At 41.1% G+C, this 25,184-nt stretch overlaps 1 protein-coding gene across 2 annotated transcripts in view; it reads right to left on the bottom strand.

The window, feature by feature from the left end:
* grik4 (glutamate receptor, ionotropic, kainate 4) overlaps positions 1-24,982 on the bottom strand; it is a gene marked incomplete at both ends in the record, with an annotated part of 132,639 nt that extends 107,657 nt beyond the window's left edge. For both annotated transcript variants that reach the window (XM_079165606.1, XM_079165607.1), the window contains one exon: positions 24,901-24,982. In XM_079165606.1, coding sequence (XP_079021732.1) covers positions 24,901-24,982 — 82 coding nt within the window. The remainder of the gene's footprint in view (positions 1-24,900) is intronic.
* Positions 24,983-25,184: the final 202 nt, after the last annotated feature.

Raw genomic sequence — 25,184 nt, 5'->3', positions numbered from 1 at the left:
GAAACACAATTTTGCAGCTCTTCCGGTAGACACACAGACACACTCATACCGGAGTAACACATATACACACTGACATTAAAGTTGCTGTCACTTTGACTCCTGCATTAACAGCTGGAAATGATCCGTCCTGAAAATGTGATTTACACCAGAGCTTAACATTTATAACTTAAAAACTTCTCTTACTGCACTTCCCTATCTTTCTCTCTGCTCATTCTTAGACACATCACAAGGGGCAGGGAGGTCTGTGAGGTGTGTGTTTTTGGGACAGAATGAAGAATTGCTGTTACATGTTAGTCAGAATCAAAGCACTTGGATCACCACCTGTGTCAAGGGTCCTGCTCTGCGAAAATTGGTAACGGAGCCCTATTGTAGCTCACTAAAGGAAGGTCCAGACAGAGGCTTGCATTGCCTTACTGAGCCAGTGATGCTTTTTGTGACACAGTAGCTTGACGTATCTCTGGAAAGAGGCAGCCAACGGTAAAAAACTCATTATCCTTTTGTAAGATCTGCTGGCTTCTCTATTAATTCAATGCCTGCATCTCTCTTTCCATCAGACCAAGTGCTAAATGCAGATCAAATGAACTCGTGCTTCACCCTACTGTACAAGGTAATTAATGGTAATGTGCTCTATAACTTGTGGGCTTTGATTCGGGGGAAAAGCCATCTGATAGGGAAAGTGGGGGAAATAGTTCAGAGAGACTTGGTCTTTGATCAAATAAAGCTATATGGATACTATTATGATTGATTTAGCATGGCGCTCATTTTAATTGAATGTTTATGTAAGTGTTCTCAATGGTAATTATTACCTTTTATGCCTGCTCCTCTTGTCTTAGGTAAAGTAACGCATCCATCTACTTTAGTTATTTCGGTTATTTTTGCCATGCCAAAGACTGAGTTTAATGTTTTATTCAAAACAGTAGCCTCCTTGTTCTTCTGCTTTACATGATATGTTGTCATCTATATATGAGAAATCAACTTTTTCTTCAAATGATGTCAACTACTCTACACTAGTAGTATATGTGGCCTTCTAGTCTAAATCGTTGTGTGAGAGCAGTGCAGAGCGGCGGCCGTGAGCCAACCAGTGAGGTACGCTCACATGCACTATACTACACTATGTCATCAGAGCAAGGAGAAGCTCAGATAATAATACATCATCCTCTACTCAGGTAAACAATGCTCCACTCTATCGTTACATAGCAAATCATTGTTTGCTGCCATATTAATGTTCAATATTTTGAGTGCAGCTCGCTCCTTTAAATAGTCATATTATTTACTAATTTCGTTTTGAGTGATACTGTATAATTAAAGCTCAGGCTGGTAATATTGAGGATCTAGCAAGGGCACGCTAGATTAAAACAATTATCAAACCCAATAACTCAGTGTTGTCTCTTTTCCAATGGAAGTAGCAAGCAGTACTAGCTCAAAAGTTGCTAAATCTAGCATGAGAGTCGCCACGTCGGCAACACAGATAGCAGGTCCTTCCATGCCTCCCTCCATGGATTGGACAGGCTTCTTACAGTCCAGTGACATACAGAGAAACCATCTTTTTTTTTTGTCAAAGCATTTGTTTCATTGATTGCTGTTAGGATGTAATGAGAATTTCAACAAAAATAGCAAAAAGGTTTTTGAAAAGATAACCAACCCTCCCTTTTAACGTGGTGCCGTTTAATGTTTGTAATCTGACTGGGAGCACCGGACAAGGGGCAGATAAGTTGATTTGAATCTGGAGATTGCGATGTGATGACTGATCACCTCAAGTGCTTTTTTTTTTCTTTTTTTTTTAACAAGCTGGATTAAACGCTCCTTTCCCCATAACCTGGCATCGACTTCTACTTCAGCAACTTCATTAGAGGTCTGCTTGTTTTGCTGTAGCTGGCTGATTAGCCCACCCTAACACGAGTTTAGGAGGGATCAGATTTGTTTTTCCTGACAACATGCCAACACACAGAAACAGAGCTGTGTACTGATGCAGGTTTGTATAGGGCTAAAAGAAAAAAATCAACCAAGAAGCTACTACGGTCCACTTGGATGATTTAAAAAAACAAAACACAAAATAACAAAGCAGCTCATTAGCTAATCAACCACTCATGAAGGGCATTGACTCATGACTTTAGCTCCCCCTTATTGTCAACGCCCACCTTTCCGTCTTTTTGCTTTGATGTACCTGATGTGATTCACTGGTTCATGCATCAAACATAAATCTTACTTGTAAAACCCTGTGTCTGATTTAAACTGACACTATAGCGCTCAAACAAAGGCTGCAATCCAATCAAAGACCTCAATCTACATGAGAAGTCGAGAACAGTAAAAGTGAAGGTCACGCGCCACACATTCGGAAAATGCAAAGGTCTGTCCTCTCTCACCACCTCTAATCATGCCTTTTAGTTTAATGAGTTAGTACTCTTTTCACTGAGCGATGCTAAAGGGACTGAGGGTGATTAAAATGTTTTTTTCTTTCAGCGGTTACATGCACGTAATGAACGTTCTACACAAAAACATGTGCTTTACTAACAACGCACACGCTATGTTGTTAAGATTCACAGATTTTGAAATCTATTCATCCAGACGCAAACAGTGTGTTCTCTTCATTTCAAAGACATTAGAGGGGCTTGATTTCTAATGTGATTTTCTCCATGTAAATAACGGTTGTACATCAAACACTCAACTATTTTAGTATTTTCAACATTCTATTTTCAACATTTCTCATTTATTTGATGGTTGCTTTGACATTAATTAGTGAAGACTCTAGACAGCTATTGCAGCCTGTTCAGTGTCAGATATTTGCCCGTTTATTTGTGAGGGTGTAAATGTGTGTGCTTGTATCTATGTGTGCCATAACAACCATGTACTTGTGTGTGTCAGAGGTTGAATATGCTGTGTATCATGCTTGTCTAATAGCTGTTGTATTCACTTGAAGCAGCATGACTGTGAACTATACCACAGCCAATCTGTCTGCATGTCTGACTGCATGGCAAACAGAATTCCACACTTTAATCAAACTCATCCGCAACCCTGCGATGTGCAGTATCAAGGAAGCGGAGGTGCTATCATACATAATTAGAAAACCTTGCTCACGGAGGACACGGCAACAAAATAATGATTTCCTGGTGTGCCTTGATGTAATTATAGTCCACACACACCTATCATAATGTGAACAAGTTGACTGACGTGTTAAGTCTCATTAACTTAAGGCCGAATGCTGACGCCAACTCTACTGGCATGTAAAACTTCTGTCATTTCAGTTAATGCATATTTAGTCTGCACTTTATACATCTTCTGTTGTCACTGGCGGTCAAAAGGGAAATAGTTAAAACCATAAGCATAGAATTCAATGGGACGCAGTCAATAATTATGATAATTGGTGTTGAAATCACCATTTTTGTGAATAAAAGGGAGCCTTTAATAGAGTCCCTCCGGGCCTATGAGCGTGAAAGCTAACGACAGAGAAGCTCATGGGGGAGTGCTGCCTTTGTTTTCTAACTTTCTTGTACAAAGAACTTGCACGGGCTGATGATAAAGAGTGAAAGGCAACAGTGAGATAAAGAGATGATAATTAGAAAGCTGTAATCTACAGTTCTTCTTGATGGTTTCTGACAGCATTGCTCAGCAGGTCACCCTTTTACTAGTTGGCTGAGAAAAAAAAGGGGACATCAAAGAATAAAGCTTCTAATGTTGCTCTCACATTAGCCAGGTCATGTAATTATCAAATAATCACATTAGTACAACAACATGAGCAACGTGGTAATAATAGTTGATGAAACATTTCAGTAGATCACAAATGTCACCATATGAATTGGATTAATGTGGCTGTAAAAGTGATTCAACCTCAACAGGATCAGTGCTCTGTCTACTGTATTTATAATTTCTCAAAAAACAAGTTCATGTTTACAGAAAATGAGAGCGGGAGGCTAAGAGAGAAAACATGCAGTAAGCCCGTGTCCCAGAAGACACTGCAGCGTGGTTGTGGATGAGAGAGACAGGGTGATGGCAGCTGTCTGAGACAATAATGACTGGTTGTATGTTCAATATGACAAGTGTTACTTCATCATGTATTCTCTGGCGTGTACTTTACATATGGTCGTGCATTTGTCTACAAAATGCATGCTTGAAAATCAAGTGTATCTAAACACACAGGTTATATTCATGATCTGAGTTGGAGGCTCATGACACTCGGGAATAATGAGCAGAGGGTCTTATCCAGCATGTGTGTGAGCCGTGTGTGTATATTGAATGCATTTGTGTCTTGGGAATAGTTGTTTATATCATGCTCTCTATTTAATTCCTGCTCCACTTCAGCTTATTACCTGGCACCACTGCAGAGCCACGCAGCTTTAAAATAACAGCTAGCCAAGTGCAAATACACAACTAGCTGATGCAGTACCACAGAGACTTTAGGAGCTGCAGGATCTGCTGAGGTTTATGCAGAAACAGTCAGGAATGGCAGCTGTAACTTTTAACAGCCTCTTTTACTGACAAACTATTCAACCCAAAATCCAATTAAACGCAACATCACACGACATAATAAGTCAAGTCATGTAATAAATAAACAAAAGTCCCCTCGTCGTTTTTCTTGATTGCAAAGAAAACGGCTGCAAAAGTAGTTTGAAGAGCAGTGATTCTTCGCTTGATAAGCAAAAAGATGCAAAGATGCCGCGTGTGATGGGCTTGAGCTTGTTTACTAACAGATGAAAGAAGAAAAAATATGAAATATTTGGCAAACATTGTATTTGGCACAAACACACAGAGACTGCAGATGGTCGAAATGCTGCAGATGTTGACATGAAGTACTAAAGATTCAATGGATGCACACTACAAGATCCCCTGCCTGCTATTGTTAATACATTAGCACCAGCAGAGTGTTGCCAGTAGCTGCACAATGACATCTGATAAATTGAAAGCACAAAAGTTGTTTACAGAGGGTTTGCACCTATGGGACCCTGCCAATGTCAGCATGATTACAGGACATCCACAAAGCATGAAAGGCAGTCAGTGGAGAACCTGTCACTGGAGCACTCGGATTGATGAAAACGGACATGGCTCGGTGGGTTCGGGAGTGGCGGATGCCAAATGACAGAAATGATGGCGGATAAACAATAATCAGCGGTGTGAATCGCATTAACAGTTTGGGCCACAAGTTCACCCTCCTGTATGTATCTAGAGCAGCGCAGTCTCATCTTTTATTTCATCCACTGACAGACTGATGCTGCTATTTGTTCAACTCCACTCCCACTGGGTTGGAAAACTCTGGAAGCAATTCATCAGCACAAAGAAGCCCGCCCACTTATCTTTCTCTCTTGAACCAGCTGAGCCAACGTTGATGTCTTCATGCCCACTAATGGTCCTCCATTCTCAGTAGCTGTTGGCAAACATTTCGACTTTCGGAGGAACGGCGTGGTGATAGAGAATGAGCAATGGTTGTCATGGAAAGACAGCAGGGAGAGCAATTCCTTGTACCCAGGCCACACTGGCGTGTGCTTGTCTCCACGCGCCCAGACACACTGGGTGTCTATTCTGCGCACCAAGAATCTGAAGTTCTCGAGGCGGAGCTTGCTTTGCAGTAACGGGTACCGGCTGCCTTACAGACATTCTGTTGGCATATGCAGACGCGTGTTAGGATTGGCAGAGTAGAGGAACTTTGTAACTTTAGCACATCCTTTTGTAATAATTGAAAACGAAGACCAGCACTCTACATCTTTCATTTCAATTGGCACAAATTACATTTAAGTTTCATTTAATGACAGACTGATACTTTTTGCTGGACCCACACAGCACTGCTAGTGGCTTACAGGGCTGCAATGCAGTTCATAAAAATACTGAAAATATTATAACTCGGAAAAGGGCCCTCAGTGTCAATTGTTGTATCCTCTGTTGCAACAATTATCGGGTGAATATGAGAATGGCACCGCCCCTGTTATAAAGCGAGCTATTCTGTAAGGGAAAGTGCGCTTGCACATATTTGATTGGCCAACGTAGCTCCTTGCCGGATGAAATAGCAGTGTGTTACGACAAAAGCCAGACTTCCTATTGTAGGACAACCTTGCCTATTTCTGCCGCGGTCCTCTGTATGCAACCCCCTGTGCCAATGCAGTGGTCTCATTAAAATTAATGAAGGGGCTGCATTTTGATGAATATGGCACCACAGTTCAGTAAGCTCTTTTGGTAACCCTAAAAGTGCACAACAATCCCTGCAAATATATCAAGAATTACCGGACTGGAGGGTTTTTTATTGTGTTCTCACCGCAAGAACTAAGGACGATCGTTTGGAGGGACTTTTTTAGCTCCTATTTCAGAGCAGGTACTCTCCTACAAAAGGAGCTGTGAGTGAGGTAAGTGTACTGTAATTGGTCAAACACATTAGCTAATGCAGCAACGGCAACAGACATTAAAATCCTGTTAACATGTTACCGACTGACAACACAAAACACAAACAACAGCTGGTAACAAAACACTTCACTGTCACTTCAGCGTTCCCATTGATGGTGCAAATGCAAACAGAGAAAGAAAGCCCCTGAGGTAGGTTGTTCTCAAGAAAGCTCCCTCGTGGGCAGTTCATCTCAGGGAGTCCCCAGAACAGTTTGGTCCAAAAAAGCCTAGTCTTCCCCATGCTTTATGACAATTACTCAGTGAATGGATTTTGAACATTAACAGTAACAGCTGCCTGAAGGCAAATGGTCAGCAGAAAGTCACATTGTGATTGCAAATTGAATAGCACGCCATCTTGATTGGATCAGTCCCGAAAACACTGTTAAAACGCAAACATACAGTATTGGCCTTCGCTGCCTCCAGCCTGCCCATGACTCCTGACTCACCTCGATGGAGCTGGTCGACAGCTCTGTCACTGTCAATGCCGTGATTGTGACACTCCCAACTTTTTTTAGGAATCAGGATGAAAGGAAAATGGAAGTGAAGTGGTAACGGTGAAAGAAAGCTACGAGGAAAAAGAACATTCATTCATTCCTTCATGGAAGGATGAAACCCTATGGGTCAAACATGACGACAGAAATAGAAATATGGATTGCCTGGTGTATTGCCAGCTCCTGTCAAAGCTGGACACACCGAACGAGGAGATCCTTCTTTAAAGGCTGTAAAGTCTCTTGAGGCTCATGACGATAGTTGATAACACAGACGGACAGCAGAGACAAATCCCAGCTCCACCGCTTTAGGAGTTCTTATATGTAAATTAAATTAATAAATGTGACAATAAATTAAAATGAATACATCTTTTTGTTTTCTTTTAATTATATGCTATAAATATTTTGGTGGAACCAATAGAGACATAATGTCTACGGGGGGGGGGGGGGGGGGGGAGTAGTCTTATGAGCGATGACCCAATTATGGCCTCTGGAAAAAATAAAGTTAACACTGAACCCTGACAGTGCTAGCAACATATGATAAACGATTAGAAGCAAAGGTGGAAAAGGATGTGTATTGGTGTGTGGTGGTGGTAAAGAGACCCAAACCTTCAACCCCTCAGCTCGTATTACACAGCAGAATAGCTTTGTGTCCGTGTGGTCCTCTGGCAGAGAAAAAACTTAAACACCATCACTTGAGAGAAACTGGCAGCACCTGGTGCACAGCCTGTGGTTCAACTTCCGCGCGAAGTCTCCGGGCATCTTCAATGAATTATGACTCAGCTTCCTTCCCCATCTCTCATGCTCATACATCCACACATACATTTACTTTCTGGTCCTTTAAACAACCCCCACCTCCTCAGCCACAGGAGGATTTTAAAGTCAAAGTAATAGGCCTTTCTAAAATTAAAGGGATGAGTGGAGGCAAGCTGGAAACGAATGGCAAAATTTATTTTTAAATCAGTCTGTCTGAATTAGTGAAGAAGAATGATAGTTTGGACTGAGAGAGTCAAGAGTGACAGATGTGGGAGTAGGAAAGCGATTTAAAGAGATAGTTACAGACTGAAAGAAATAGGAAAAGAGAGAGAAAGTGACAGGAAGAGATGGTGACAGAGAGAAAATCCTGAGCGTCCTGTTGCAACGACAAAAAGACTGAGAAAGACAGTGATACGGCTGACACACTGTTGGTGTGTGACGGCACTAGGATTATCTTGATGAGGATGATGATGAGGAGGAGGAGGAGGAGGAGGAGGAGGAGGAGGAGGAGGATGGTCATTAAGATTAAAACAGCGACTGTGTGGTGGTTGCAGTTCGACTTCTGGACCCAAGGGACGGGAGACAGACAGTCGGGCTGTCTGGCAGGCAAGCAGACAGTAAGTCCTGGGGGAATTCCAGCTCTCAGTGGGTGCCATTACCTGTCAGTCAGCATATCTCCCTCAACAGGCCTGGCCTACAGATAGAGCCACTGGCATGTAATTGTCTGGAAGGTCAAGGGAGACCAGCGGTCGGTTTGATGAGAGGAAAAGAGAGAAAGGTTAAGAAGGAGGAAAGAAATAAGAGCACAATGCTGATGCAGAAAGAAAGACGTTTTTTTTTGAAGACATCGGCTTGTTAGGAGGAAAGTCAGTAGGTGCTTCTCGACTCCTGGGAAACAACTTATAGAGACTATATATGCACATTCATAGCATGAAGTAACACAGTACCCTATGGTATATGTACTGTAATAGCATTTATTACCTGATGTAACCTCAGAGACACAAATAGACTGCTGACTACAAACAGCAACGTGTAGGCTGAGAAGAGCTTCTGGCATTTTTACATGCTATTTTAACCTGCGGCAAACTGACCTTTATTATTGAAGGAGATGCCTTTCAGTGGATGACAGAAGCACTTGTTTCATAACAGCCTGATGGAAAGACCTCAAACAACTCGGATTGACGCAGCTGCCCGTTCTGTGCGATGAAGTGAGCTCGAGGACACCAAATGGCAGATCATGAAACAGGTGCCGAAAAGATTACGTTTGCTTAAAACAGCTGTTCCCCCAAGTCGTGAAGGCAAACAGCTGTTCAAATTGAACAGTATAACAGTAGACTATTCACTGTTTAAGGTAGGAACGTTTTTAAAGACAATCATCTGTGATCTATTACTGTATGTTATAGTCCATGCTTAGCCCACCCTCAGTACATCTGTTTTGTACATGATGACATGTTAGACTCCATCGATGGATGCATCTTCCTGTGCCACTAATCGGGCTAACCACAACATTTACAGTAAAGGTACATTTGAACTCAAATGTGATACTTTATACACGGTTTCAACTTTGTTGAAAATAAAACACATTCATTAAATTAGCCTGATTTATTCTGAAATGCCTCAACTTAAACACTGTGCTGAGAGGGACTGGAAACGTGCTATACACGCGGCACAGAGACACTATAGTTATGTGAGGGCACCACAACAGGGCCATATGGTTGAGTTGCACTACATTCTTAATCTTAATGCTCAGCTAGTTTGACACAAGATCAGAAGATGTTTTGACAGACAAAAGTGGCCCCAGTGGCAGACTGAAACACAAACAAAGAATGCCACTGCTGCCACTCAAAGCAAAGTGGGCAACAATGATGGTATGATAAAAAAAAAAACAATGATATACTGTATTGTATGCCAAAAATGGCTTGTTCAATATAGTATAAAGATTTGAAACAGACAGCTACACACAAAGAGAAAGAAGATACTGCACCATTCTTCCATTACCCGTGAGTACCATACAGCTGTTTCTGTTTCTGTATCTTTGAGCCTTTGATGTGACAGTCTGGGTAGAATGGACAGACATTCAGCCACTCCAATGGTTTGAGTGCCCCCGAGGGGGGTCAAAGCTCATCCTGTGGCTTTGGGCATCGCTACAGTATAATCCACCACATGAAAAGGACATTACCAACCTTTCTCTCATTCACTCATCTCTCTCCCTCTTGGTGTGCCTCATTCTGTTCCTCTTTCCATCTCTCTCTCTTTCACACTGGCGTGAAGTATACTCACACTCTGAATGATGTCCACTGCACATGACGTATAGATTTTGTATCACCATTGCAATAGGACAAGCAGTGGTTTTGGTAAAGTCATGGACTCTGTGAGGATACATCCCCCGCAGAGACAAAACCAAAGCTCCTTGGGACCTTCAACAGTATCAGCACTCGTTCATACTGGATATCCTCTGATACTAGCTCTCAGTCATACATCTTTTTTCTGCACACGTTAGGACAATCTAATGAAAGATTTAGAAGAGGCCAGGGTTGCAGTCGCATTGGGATTTAGGATAGCTTGAATGACATGAGAGAAATGAACAGAGATCAACATGCAGTGATTGAATCCACTGAAAACCTATCCAAAGGGAAAGAAGAACCACATGATAAAGTAGAAAGCAGTAGCAACTGTGGCACAATTTGAGGTACCAGTAGGATTGGATTGAACATGGTCTGAGAGATAAATACTGGTGAGGCTAAGTTTATCTCTACATTGTTGGTGTGATAGATTCATAATGGGCTTCAGGGGGAAATGGGCCAAAACAGACATATAGCACTTTTGAAAAGACTACAAAGATAAGAAACAGGAAGTGAACACGGAGATGTATAGAGAAAAGGCATGGAGAGATGTCCCGAGGGTGGAAGAGCAAGACAAGTCATTTGTGAGAGTTGGGTATGTGCAGCGTGAGCAGGATGTATCTGAGGGCATCCAAAGTTCCCATAACCTATCTTAATAAAGCTCCAGGGAGAACAAACCTGGGCTCTGTGTGTCACACAGCCACTGCTGTACCTCCAGGGATCTCATGCCCTCTGCTTCTACAGAAACAGTACCCTATCGGCACCGTTTCTCCCTCTTCCTTGCCGTTTCCACTATCTGGTGCTTCAACTGAGCGCTACTTGTGCCTCATTATAGCTGCACCTAAACAGTGTATGGGAACCCAGATGGTTAGGTGGGGCCTAACGACACCAGGGCACTTGCTCGATCGCTCACAAATACATACACTCAGCTCCATGAATGAGTCCTGAATGTTGAGTAGGTTTCGGATGTTATCATGCAGGCACGGACTATAGAGGTTTCCCTAGAGAAGAGAACAGGAGGGTTGGAAATGTAGTTGGTAGGCCTCGAGGGATCTGTAAGGGTAAACACTGTGTGCTGTCCTGATGCTGGAAAAGCCCTCTGTGTGCGAGTGTGTGTGTATCTACTTGAGGCTCTGCTTGAGTGTGTGCGAGTAAGAAACAAAAAGGGCAATGTGCTTTTGTCGTCGAGGGTTGTAATAGGACCAGTGGACCAGTGTGTATGCAGCTGATAAGGTGGGGAACCCGGGGACAGGACAGGAGAGGATGACGCTGTGAGCGGGAGTGGACGGTAATCCATGGCGCTTCCCTAAAGGACAGCACTCTGTGTAATCTTAGGTAAGGAGATAGGAGAAATACAAGAGGGACAATCATCCACTGACCCTGAGCAGTCAGAGAGCCGGTGATGGAGACCGGAGAGGCAGAAGAGGAAAGGAGAAAAGCTACGCAAACACGCATGCTAACACACAGTGACACCTGGAGACCTGTCAATTGATTCAGTGCAGAGCGAGTTAATAACACAGTTGGCTGCACAGTGAAAATAGCCTACCTGCCTGTACACAGTTAGTAGACTGCAACACTGCCCTAGAGTCCCAGTGTGTGTGTGTGTGTGTGTGTGTGTTTAATTGTGCCTGTGCTTATCTTATCAACAGTGTCAATGATGTCCTGCCGTGTAATTTGTCATTTCTCCACCACCTGTTCCTTATTCCGTCTGATTCTTTGCCGTTTACTGGTCCGAGCTCCATGAAATGTTATTACTCAAAGTACTATGCAGTGGCCCATTTAAAATCAGAAGCTTCAGCAAAAATGTTATTTAATACTTGATGCAATTGTCACTATTCATATTGTTTTATTGTAAAATGTATGACCACTAAAAATGGAAAAATAAAATGTGAAGAGCCAAAATATTTGAATGAATGTTAATCAAAATAGTCCTCTTCATTTGAGTTTGTTCTCATGAAAATACAGAATTATGTTAACTTTTTTCACTGCCAAGGCAAAAATGGTGTCAGTTTTTTTTAACGTTGTATATTCTGTGGTTGCAATGTGTGCTTTGGTATCAAATAAAGTGTTAACTCTAAGCTACTGATTTGAGTCCAAATAATCAGATGTGAAAACAATATTGTAAATTGACTCACTAAAGAAAAGAATGAGCCCATGAAAGCACTTCTGTGTGTCAGCTGAAAATATCCACAATTAAACTGAAGCACAAGCACACAAACTTGAGTGCTGCACTCTGGTCAACATCAGACCGATTTTATTGCAAACCATCTGTCTTTTTTTAGTCCGGCTATTTTTTCTGTCCTTTGATTGTTCAGGCAAAAAGAAAATATCATCAACATATTGTATTATGTATCCTCACCTTCTGGTGCTGCTTAAAAGAAACATTGTTTTTTTCTGTCTGATAGCAAACCGTCTATGTCCTCGTTCATGTTTTCTTTGTTGATGCTATAATTTAATGTTGCGACTGTTTTAAGTAAAACCAACCCCCACACTCCTTATTTGAACTTCAAGGAATTTTAAATTAGATATATAATTTAGTCATTTCTATTGTAAGTTTACATTTCTTATCTAAATGTACAATACAAACACTAAACGGACTTGAATGTAGTCACTAGGCAACAATCACAGAAGCATAATTAACTGGGGACTATTGATACCACAACACGGCAGCAAAAAGTGTGTTCGAGAAAAAAAAAAGATTATGTTGCCTTACAGCAACCACCGTTTGTTTCTAAAACTCACTACCATCATCCCTCATGACGGAAGTCTCATCGATCAGTCTCACTTGCTTCTGTGGAATCCCATTTTCTGTGACCAAATCATAACGGTTGAGCTCTGCTGTTGCCTGTTTCCTCACAAACAGAAACATATTTAGGAAAAAAAACTTACCTAGAGCTGCAAACAAGCCAACTGAAAGTCCCTCCCAAGGTTAGTAAACTATTAAGCAAGCAGCTATCCCTTGCCTCCTGGAGAAGAGTCTGCTAAATGAACCATTAACACATGGCAATGAATTTCAAATAAAACAGCAGGTAATGCTACAGATGTACCGAAAGATACGAAGATGAATGAAGGCTATAGTTAGTGCACACATTCGTGTTAGCACACAGGTAGGTGCACACACTTAAGCACTGCGTAGACAGAGATGGTGCTCCAGGCAAGGGTGGCAGCTGCCGATGGCTGTGCCAGCCGATTGTAATGGCAGAGGGCCTGGCAACAGCTGGCGAGGGACGCTCTGAGGACTCGCCAAACTCTTCACTGTGAGCCGTGATCAAAGATGTGACATAATGGAGTGGGAATGGCAGAACGGGGTGTCGAGGGAGGAGTGTGTTTATCTGCCATGGGAGAGGGGTCTCCATATGGACACGTGTGTGTGTGTGGATCATTTGCTCATGCAGGTACAAAATGGATGGATGAGATAAGAAAAGGCATTTGACAGCAGAGCACAGGAATCAAATCAGTGTGCAAATACACCAACTGGTAGGTCAGTATTAACAGACTACTAGGACTGATACACTGCAAGCATATCTTATCTGAAATATTTTTTGCTAAATGTTGAATCCAGCAGTAGTGCTTTAGAAAATGTTGATTATAAATGTAAATTATAAATGGTCCCAACTCCACTACTGCGCTATTGATTGTATGCATATGTGCAAGTTACCAACCAAAGGTGCACAGACAGCAAATGTAATCAAATGTAGGAAACCACCAGAGCAGCAGGCTGAATTCACAGGTTATGCTTCCTTTTCAACATCCCTAATGCATTAAACATGATGCCCCAGAAGGCTGTTTTGCTATTTTGTGTCATGTTGTTGAGGCAACACCCATTTCTGAAATCCTGAGCTAGCCTGCAGCTACTGTAATACATTTAAAAAATGGCCTTGGCAGTTCAATAATTGAATGCACCCTGTATTTCTTAAATATGAAGCATTTGTTTACTATGGCTGTTTACTCAGATAGCTGTTCTGAAAACAGGTGTATTAAAGATTTTATTCTCAGTATGTTTACCTTTTTTTTTCAATGTTGCACTAATTCTGTCTGTCGTCTTGTCTCACCATCTGACGTGGAAGTGAAAATGATGACAACTCAAGGATGAATACTTTTAGAAGTACGTTATTGAAGCTATTTCAGTTCGTAAAAACACAGCCAGAAAATATTGGTCATGGCCTAAAATGTTTACCACTACCCAAGACACCCAGCTGATCCACAGATTTAAGCACTCGCCCTCCTCCACAAGGCCTGCAGACAGATTATGTCCCTGCCGTTGCACTAGCAATTGTTACTATTGGTCAAGGTGCCTGTATAGGGCTTGGACCCGGAGGGAGAGAGTGAACCTCTGTGAAGCTCCATGTCAGATGAACGGTTGCAGCTGTGAACTGGAGGAGACACTTGACCATCTTTACCCTCTGCAGGTCAACAGCAACAAGCAGCACAAGAGGAATTGGCAAATATGAATTGGGAGAAAGAAATAAAAGTAAGAAACCATACTGTATAAAAAAAATGAATTACACTTCAGAAAGAAATAATACAGATTCCCTGCTGCACCATCTCACAGCCCCCAGCCACTGAAATGAAGCAAAGAAAACAGGAGAGAAACAACAACACTTAGGATAGGTCAATGAAACTGCTTGGCCATAGCACCAGGCTATATCTCCCCAGTGCTCTAATCTCAACTATTACTGGTGTTCTTCTGCAGTAATGGAGCAAATCCCATACAAACTGTCTGTGATGTTCCAAGCCCACGCCCATTAGCTTCAGCATGCTGCCACCAAATTGAGCTATATAGCCGTACATGCTTCTCTGCCCATACCGCCAGGACGATGTGTACATGTGCTACAAGTGTGTGTGTGTGTGTGTGTGTGTGTGTGTGTGTGTGTGTGTGTGTGTGTAATACAGTGAAGATTCTTCTCTAGAAGGAATTGAACAGGGATAATTCGCTGCAATGTCAACCATTTGTCAGTCACACTATAACTACCGTATACTCCACTAATTCATTGAGCCGTGAAAATCACTGATCTAAACGCCTTGCATTAAAGAATGAAGGGATTTTGTCCACAGAAACGCTAGAGGGCTATTCATTTGTTTAGTTAAAAATAGGTATTTGTATGTTTTCATGTCATATCTGTGACATATTCTGCAGATATAGACTCTGGAACTTTAGTTAATGGTGTAATGCTGGTTGATGGTATGCCGTCAATATCACAATGACCAGATCATTTTCACTGTCTACTTCTGTTAGAACCCCGTAAATAAGAACGCAAGCCAAGAGGTCGCAAGTGTGGTTACATTTTTCAAAACTTGACGCAGACAACACTTGCTGGATTATTTCTAATGTGAACTCCAGAGCTGGACAGGGCGAGAGTTGTATTTGGTGTGGTGTGTAAAATGTTCAAATTAAAGGACTTTGGACTGATGAATCAAAACTTAAATGACATTTTGTCATTACAGTGAGAGCAAAGTACTGAAAAAAGGTACTGTTGGTTAACCATTGCCGAACTCCAGGTATCGGTTCAAATGTGAATGGGACAAAATCCTCATCACAATCCCACACAACCATCCTACCATCCTGCCATCCCTGAACATAACCACCTGCAATATTAAGGGCTATCATTACTTCCAATTCTATAGATGCCATTATAGAGATGAAAAGGTATAAAAAGCAACAACTTTCCTTTAAACTCATTTTAGGTGACCAGGACAAAACTATGACATATCAAGGTAAATTTCCTTTCCTTTTATTCAACATTTTAAAATGGGTCATTGCTATTTTCTCCATTAAAACAACATTAAATACGAGGAAGCTACTTTCTAGTTGTCCCTGACATGACTCATTTATTTTGTTCGTTTCTAAATAGGTAATAAAAACACATTCTTTTTTTATGTCAGTGACATTATGTGAAAATGAATTTGCTCCATTGTAGCTTTCTTCAAACCCACGCTATAACTAATAATGCTGAGGTTCTGCTTTTTAATAAGTAACGTTGTGTTCAAGTGATGCAGAACACAATGTAACAGCCACTGTCTAGCCGTCTAAGCATAAACATCTTATCACTGTAACAAGCAGCTAAATGAGCAGACATCAGAAAAGTTTAACTTTACTGGCAGCAAAGTTAAAAATCTCCAGATAGAGACAGCTAAAGAGAGAGAAAAAGCCTGCGCCTGTTGATGCCTAAGTACTGTATATGCATGAGCTATTGTATTCATCTGTATGTCGCTGGCATTGATGTTGAGTTGTTCTGCTCTAATCAAAACCCAGTCAACAAAAGCTGTTTTTCCTGCTACCTGCCAGTAGATAATAGCTCTCCACAGGAGGAAAAACACCACACTTTCAGCAATAATAGCTATATTTTCATGAATCAAGGCATAAGCGCAAGCACTGGCACAACTTCATTGAGCTTGCATGGTTGGCCGTGGCAACACATATTTAGTTATTTTGAGACCAAAGATGTTATCACAGCAGTGGTGCAAACATGCTGCAGGTGTAAAATGGTTTGACAGGGGGAATAAATTACCAGTGTTTGTTTGGCATCAATCATGACTAATCAAATCATCTCCACTAATTTATTTTAAGAGCAGTGCTCTCTCCACAACGCACCGACTGTAATGGAGGAGGAGAGTCAAGATCCGCTGCACAAAAACAGCTACTGCTAAAAGGAAATTGATATCCTTGTCTGGGTGATGCAGTGTTGTAAGCCGCAAATCTGGAATGAATAATAATAAACAAAGGGAAAATCTTTCCTGCTGCTTCCATGCAGGGCAAAGTATTAATGTGTTGCCTCGGCAAGTTAACAGGCGCCTTAAACAAAGCTAAGGGATATGAAATGAACGCATGAGTCACAATGTCCCTCTTAGGTGGACGTGAAATGTCATATCTGAGTTCTTTATTTGGAGAAACGGGATGGAGTAAACTCTCTGACCCGCTGGTTTTTGTGGGGAATGAGGACGGCAGATTTAGTCCCCAACCTCTTCCATTGGAAGTGCATTAGGAAGGCATGTTTTAATAATATATTTACATTAAGTATAACCTGTTTCAACATACATATGGGAATGTGAGTATTGCTTTGCGACAATCCCGAAAAAAATATGCACCTATCTATCCTTTAATAAGGCTTAAACAATATGAATAAGTTGATATCATCAGCTAAGAAGTAGAAACTACTTGAAAATGATGCAAGGACCTACACAAGAGGTAGGCTAGCAGTAGCCTGTACAGACAGCTTGCTATAGCACAGTTTTACCATAATCCAGAGGTATACGAGTGCTGGTTTCATAGGCAGGTATCAAAGTTAATTCTTTGTTTAGACATTGTATGTCAATACACCACACATTAAGCATATCATTGGCATCATTGGTCTTTATCATATCCTAACTTTCACAAAGGCAGTATTTGTTGTAGTGCTATTGTACATGACACCATATAATTGTTAACATATCCTATGAAATGTACTTTGCTTGTATCACTGATCCAATATTAAACTGGTATTGCTTCTTCAAAATACCTCACATTGCTTCAGTGCATCGTACGTGCAAATGCAATTAAATTTAAGTGTGCAAATGGAGTTAATGCTCTTGTGTACATTCAATATCACATTACTCCAGCCATTCAGTGTTAAGAATTCATCGACAGCCAAACTTAATATTTAATATATAAAGGCTATAGACCCTGGTTATAGCCTAATTCTACACCATGGCAAGACTATAAAGCACACAGTACTTACAATACTGTTCATGCGCTCATTTTATATGAACTAAGTTCATGCCTTCCATCTCAGCATGTGACAAGCTCCATTACACATCCACCGCTTGTAATTAGTTGTGTTTGTTAATAATTTAAGTACCAATGTTTTCATGTTTGTGTGTGTAGCTGAGGATGGGGAACCAATTTGTTATGACCGCATATAGTGTGTAGACATGTGTGCAAATGAGCAAAGATTCATTTGAATTTGTCTTTATCAGTCCCAGGGAGAATACATTAAATCAGGAGGGTGTGTTTTGTGTGTGTGTTGGGGTGTGTGATTGAAACTAAGTGTACACTCATACACACACCACATGCCTGTGTACAGTGACTTTATCAGATCGACTGAATAATTTAGGTGGTAAACTCAGGAGCAAAGTAGTGTGCATAATTGCGTAACATCACTCCTATCTGCCATTCCTGCTATTAACTAAACGATTGGTCCCAGCACCTGCCCTGGTAATTAAAACCTTAACGATTAATTATAAACTCCCGATGACGCCTAAGGTTGATATTTGTCTCTGCATGTACATGGGCTCCATTTGACTCAAAACATACAATTTCTCCCATAAAGTCTTGAGCAACCATTCAAATCGGGTGACTGACTTCTGAGGAAACATATCCTGCAACAAAGGACATTGTTGCCTCCAGGCACACACACACTGTTATTTAATTAAGCTCCCATTTCTTTCTGATTCTTCCTCATTACATTTGCTGGCATCTTCGTGAAACAGAGAGAACTGGGCAGTTGGCTCACATAACAAGTGGTCACCTAAAAAGGAGTTTAGCTCAGTGATTAACCTTAATGACAGTGTTTAGTAATTACAAGCAGGGAGATTAATCACATGGCTCCTCAGCTGGACATCAGTCTCTGCTTTAGTTCTCCGTTCATAAGAAATGTGTGGAAAATGTCACTTTTCAATTCAAAACAACACATGAAACTTCTCCTTTCCAACATGCCCTCTTCCCTGTTCTTCAAGTGATAGGGAGTTAAATGAGTTCATAGATGCCAACTGAAGTCTAGAGTATTTCAGGGCAAACCAAACCTGACTGGAGGCAAGGGCACAATGACTAAGCCATGGTGGCTCTAGCAGCCAGCCTTAATAAGTCACTGTGAGTGTGCAGGGGGTTGAACTGAGGAAATTGACAGTGCTGCTGCTGCCTTGTCGGTATTAGCTCAGCAGGGCTAATTACGCTATTAGAGTCTACCTGTGGGCTTAAATTTCACCGATCCGCCCTAAGTTACTGGACACACATAAAAGGACAGTACTTGTGTGCACACATACAAGACCATACACGTGCACCCACACACCAGCCAAGTATCCTTAGACTGTTGTGTTCATACTGGATGATTTTGCAGTGCATGTTGTATGCCCAATGCCGACATCAGTGCAGGGAGCGGCGTGCCCTTTATGTAGCAAAGAAAAAGAAAGAAGTGTACTGTAGTTGATGAGCATGTGGCATGTCTGACTTTCATGCCAACGTGCAAGTTTGAAACAATGAGTACTTTTTAAAACCACAACCACTACTTTCACTGGTGTTTCACTTGCCTCAGCTTTACTCCACCTTGACCATACTGTAGCCTGTAGCTGCACCATTAATGTTGGAAATAAATCATTTTGAAAAACTGCATTAGATGTGAAAAATGTATTTGATGTATTGTGATCAATACTTTTGTTACATTGAGTGCCGAGTCTGAAATAACACGAAATCCCATATCCTAGAACAAAAAAAAGTGTTTGATATTTGTGTGTGTAATGTATGGTTACAGGTAGTACACACAACTGCATTTTTACGAGGACTTCCCCTGTGGTTACAACTTAAAGACAGAGAGTTAGTGTATGCAGTTTCATTGAGTTTATTTTTAACAAGGCGTCTCTCCAATGATTCACTACATCATATTCAGTGCGTTTTGCCTTCCTTACATCTATCTCACGATAAACTGCATCCCACCCTGAATAACAACTCAAGTGATGATGCCAGTCTTGGGAGGCTGGGTAAAGATGGTGCAAACTCATCCTCTGCTGCTGAGAAAGTGAAGCCAATTGAATTTAGCCATGAATCCTCCAACGTTTTCTCCTACTGAGTGTGGAAAAGGAAGCAGATTTGTCTGACTTTTTCCTGTGGAGTCAGTCTGGTTGCTGCTCCCTCAATACTCACGGATGCTCTGTAAGTCTTGTTTTAGAGTAATTTTAGGAACATTTTACGTTTAACAAACCTCAGGCTCGATTTTTTGCAGTGTGTGTGACATGTGAGTACAGCAGCAGGTTTTACAGAGCATGATTGCCCCAGTATTTATTTGTGTCTGAAGTTTTGATCTTATTAACCACTCGATAATCACTGCTACTCTGTCAAACTTACCATGGAGCCCACACTGTCACTTATTGCACTTCCTGCATATATATTGTTTACGCTATGATTGACCAGTCTACATTCAAGGGGCGGGACTTAGCAAAGGGTCAATTAGGTGTCAAACTTGATTGGGGATTATTTGTATAAATTAGTTGATTGTCAGCTGATGACATGACCTCTGAACTTGGTAAATGGTAAATGGACTTGTACTTGTAAAGCGCTTTGCTAGTCTTCCGACCAGTCAAAGTGCTTTAACACTACATGTCATTCACCCTTTCATACTCATGCATACACTGATGGCAGGGGCTACCATGCAAGGTGCCACCTGCCCATATTCATACCCATTCAAACACTTGGCAACATAGCTGTGCTGAGATACACTCTATATTGATATTTAACAACTATAGAAGCAATCATATGTGGAATTCATACACTGAATAATAAGCAGAAATCGTCAAAACCGTTATGAATATAAAAGGCCCAAATTACATAATATGTAATTACCTATAGGTGGGAAGTAAATTGGGATGATTGCGGAATGAAAAGATTGCGTTTTTGCATTGAGAGGAGGAAGTTGATGACTTACAGGCATCTGTTAAGGACGCCCCTGGGCATCGGAGAGGCAAAAAAAGTTAATGAAAAAATGGGCAAAGAAAACCAACAAACAGACAGCCTAGCTCCCGAGGTGTCCCCGAGGACCCAATAATAGGAAATGTGATTTTTTATGAAACGTCAGTGGCAGTAAAATATCTGTTTTTTATTTGATTCCCCTGCCACCCCTTGCATGACTCATTCCAAATGAATGGTTGTATATTGACAATACATACATGTGTCATGAAACAAACTACATATTGATAGATTTAAAAGTGGAATAGCATGCGCACAGTTCACCGGTCACTGATTGATCTATATATGAATATTTAGCAATTAATTAGCAATGGATTCATTTCCAAAACACTGGATATGAATCCATACTCTCTGGTTACAGAGACTACACATGCTCTAAAACATATTTCCAAAGCCTGTTCTTAGCAGACGGCACATTTAAGATGAGCGAAAGGAGGAAATGTCATGGCACTTATGCGAGCCGATACCCAGTGGTTTCTAACAGCTAAATTTAACGTTGGTCTCAAAGGAGAAGCCCTTCCCTGCAGTAAAGACCAACATTAGGAAACATTGTGAGGGCTTCAGAGAGAGGAGAGAACCTGATGTGATTGCCCGTCTGGATTTATTCATGAACAGAAACATCCTCTACCTGTCTGTCAAACTCTGATTTGGTATCCCTTAATATGAAGTAAAATAGTTAATCATGCTAAAGAAGAAAAGAAAAACATGTTTAAAACTTGAATGATCACTTTACACAATTTTGCTTTGCTCCTACTACTTTTCTTATTTTGTTTTTTTCAATAGGTGCTGAAAGACAGAAAAACAATCCGTCTCCCGTGACACTTCCTCCTGCATTTGATTTACGAATAGAAGATAATTGTCTTTTATATTCTGATAGTGAACTGGAGGCAGTGTGTGTGTGTGTGTGTGTGTCTGTGTCTGTGTCTGTGCATGAGTTGTTTATGGAGTGAGGGCTCTGCAGTGTCAGAGAAAATTGCCGAAAAATTGACGAAAATTGACTCCCTGTAACGCACACCAGCTCGTAGCAGTGATGTGTGTGTGAAAGATGATTTCTCCAAGTTAGCATAAGCAGTCGCTTTTTCGGCTGGAAGAAAGTAGATGTTTTTTTCACTTTACTAATGGGGAATACCACCCGCAACAACAAGCTGCACCATATGGTAGTGAACAAGGATGTAATATTATGCAAATCTTCTCTTGTTTAAATGTTTTACTCATGTAGTCCCATGTCTGAATCAATAAGAGGTCTTCTCAACGGAATTTTCTGTCATTGTGTGAATCGATTTCAACTAATATATTTCATTCGTTCACCTCCTTGATCTAGTCTATTACATGCTATTCATAATTAGTTTAAACGGCGCTTGTCTGTGTGGTATTTCCTATTAGAAGCTATACTGACGGAAATTCAATTATTTATACTCTTGAATCAATACCGCTGTAATTAATCTATCATTACGCTGAAACAACTTCCAACAACACACAGGAGTTTACACCGCAGGGGAACAATTAAATGAAAGTAACCTTTTATTTGTACCTATCTTACCAATCAGTAGGTCTACCAGGGGGCATGTAGACCTACCATACATGCCAAGTGATTCAAATGAAAGTCCATTTTATCCCCAGATTTGCCAACGACACAGCAGAGACAAAGTTCCTCACTGAGCTTGCTGCTGGCTGCCGAATGGTCCTGGTGGGAATGTGGCTGGGGCGGGAGGTTGTTTTTGGCCCCGATACATTCAGAGAAGGCCAGACAGTGACATTACGCCAGCCAGGCAGCACTCGAGGGACAGCACGCGGTAAATACCATCTCCCGGAGCACAAATGGCAGGGAGTTTGTTGCGGTTGTTTGGGGGTATGTGGTTGTTTGTGTGCCTTGGTGTGCCTTGACATGTGTGTGTGGCTGTCTGTGTCTTTGCTTTTGCATATCTAGGGCCTTGTGCATAAACACACACGCGCACACACACACATAAGTAGAGCACAAACAAACTTATACTGACATTACTCTTGCAAAGAGACTGGTGCTGTGAGTAGAGGACATTAGAAGAAAAGCAACGGGTCAGATGCTTAATTACCCAGCAACGATGCAACATGACTGAGATAAACATCAAACAAAATACCAACACTGCGGAGATGCTTTTGTACAATCAGGTGGAAGGTGGAGGAGAATGCAGAGTCATTTATCCAACAATATTCACGAAAAAGTAAAGATCTGTTTCTGGCCTCGTTGATACAATAAACTTTGAACCTGTGTTGTTTTCAAATTACAGAGATTATTTGAGGCATCATATGCAAAAGCAATACAAATCCTTAGCTGTGCTGTCAGAGCTGTGAAACACGGCAGGAGGGTGATACAACACACGTCTTGCTCAAAAATAAGAAATGACAGAAGAAGATACCGTTTCAAGTTGAAAGTTGAACTAACTCCATTTTGTCAAGGCTCCAAATACTGGAGGGATAAATAGATTCTCTCACACAATAGGAGAAGTCAAGATCAAAGGGAAAGATCAGAAATAGGCTGCATTAAAGATCCAATATGCATTTATGAGCCTGTAAAGCTGGAAATGTCTCTGAGTTAAACTAAATAATGTTTTCATCATTCCTGAAACACATTCCTCCAGAAACGAGTGCACTGCACTGCAGTTTTATAATGTCCTGGATTCAGTTCACGGCTCGAGGAGAGACTAGCTTGCACAAAGGCAAACTATTTGTTTTCGATACTTTTACCCGTTTGACTTTACTTGATGTTTAAATGGCCTTACAATAACCAGATGGGGCTTTGTATATTTATGTTAAGTTATTAACTTCCACCCTTTTCTCCTGACAACAAATCTTCCTCTCAGCTGCCTGTTCCTGAAAGTTGACAACCGTGCTGTAAATTTAAAACAAGCCACTCATAGACCACGATGGGATGACAGTCTGTGAGCTGTAGAATCAATTATATCTTTACCACCTATTTGTTTCAATATACAGTACACGAACACACACACACACACACACACACACACACACACACACACACACACACACACGCACACACCTCTAAGACAAGAGGTTTATACATAAATAAATAAATAAAGAGAGTGTCAGTCAAACTTTTGGTGGACGGGGGAACTAGTGACAGGGTGTCAGCGACCTCCTGACTGTAGGAGAATAAGAAGAAGAAGGAAAAGGTCCCGTTGGTTACCAACAGACTCTGGCAGGTTATGAGACTTTTGAACCATGCCCTCTCAGCTGCAACGTCTAGTCAGTTTCAACCGTGGTCCAGCAATCTGCCACAATATCCAGAAGCAGAATATCACAGCGGTTTCTGCTACACTTCCTGCTATTGTGTTAAGCTATTCAGACTGCTGGTGTAACAATGCCAATGATTTAGCCATCAATTATACTAAACATGCTATTTACTATTTTAAATGGTCCAGTGTTGATGCTCAACAATGGCAATAAATGCTATAATGTGACATTCACAACAGCGGGGGAAGCAGCCTATAGAACATTTTTAACATCTGGGTTAAAGCATATATTAAGATCAGGATTTAAAAAGAGTCGGGACTAAGATCACGGTTATGGTTACATATTCCAAATAGACTAGTTCCACTTGGATTGCACTACTAGTAAAAATCCGTTGATATCTATTCGATATTTGAGAAAGAAAGTGTTATTATATTTGTGCAATGGATGTCTATTGTCAAATAGACCTTAAATGATTAAACTCTACACAGATATTTTATTAATTTCTCTCGGCAATACACCATAGAACAAATTAGTTTTTGGTCTATGCTGGGCCTATTGTATTTCAGAGCCAATTAGGACTGTGTTATATCCACACAAAGTTTTTAGCCACTTGATACCTCAAGCCATATGTGACTGGGGAAACATGGGTTTTACTTTTGATTGAATTCCTTCAGCCAATTTTCCCATTAGAGACTGTGAAGTTAGACTGTTCCATCAATTCAATTTGAGCTGAAACTTGAACAGCAATTTGCTTTAAACACAAACTTGATCATTACAATTGGAAATTCATTCATTCACATCTTTTTTCAATTAATATGGAAAATAAAATCCTTTTATGCATCTCTCTCTCTCTCTCTCTCTCTCTCTCTCTCTCTCTCTCTCTCTCTCTCTCTCTCTCTCTCTCTCTCTCTAAACCATTAAAAATAAGACCTCCCGGGTCAACATGTGTCTGCAACAGTTATTCCACTGCTACCAGACTGTACAATATTGCAATTTAATCATACAAATTTACCTATTCTGAAGGAGAGCGGGCCACCAGAGGTGCTTCTCACCCACATGGCTAAGAAGAGCAGAAGCGCCCAGGCTGTGAGCATCTTCTATGACTCCTCATGGGTCCTGCCCCGGGGGTGCCCCTGTCACAGCCACCTGAAAAATACACAAAGCAAAGCACACCATTTACACATCAACCAACATGAAGGACACACAAAAGCCAGAGCTGTGCAGCGGATTGTTTGAACTGCAGGTATACAGTGTTTTTCCTTCTCTCTCTCTCTATCTGTCTGTCTGTTGCATGCT

This window comes from Pholis gunnellus, assembly GCF_910591455.1.
Source record: "Pholis gunnellus genome assembly, chromosome: 9".
NCBI classification, from domain to species: Eukaryota; Metazoa; Chordata; class Actinopteri; order Perciformes; family Pholidae; genus Pholis; species Pholis gunnellus.
This window is presented reverse-complemented; position numbering and strand designations above follow the sequence as displayed.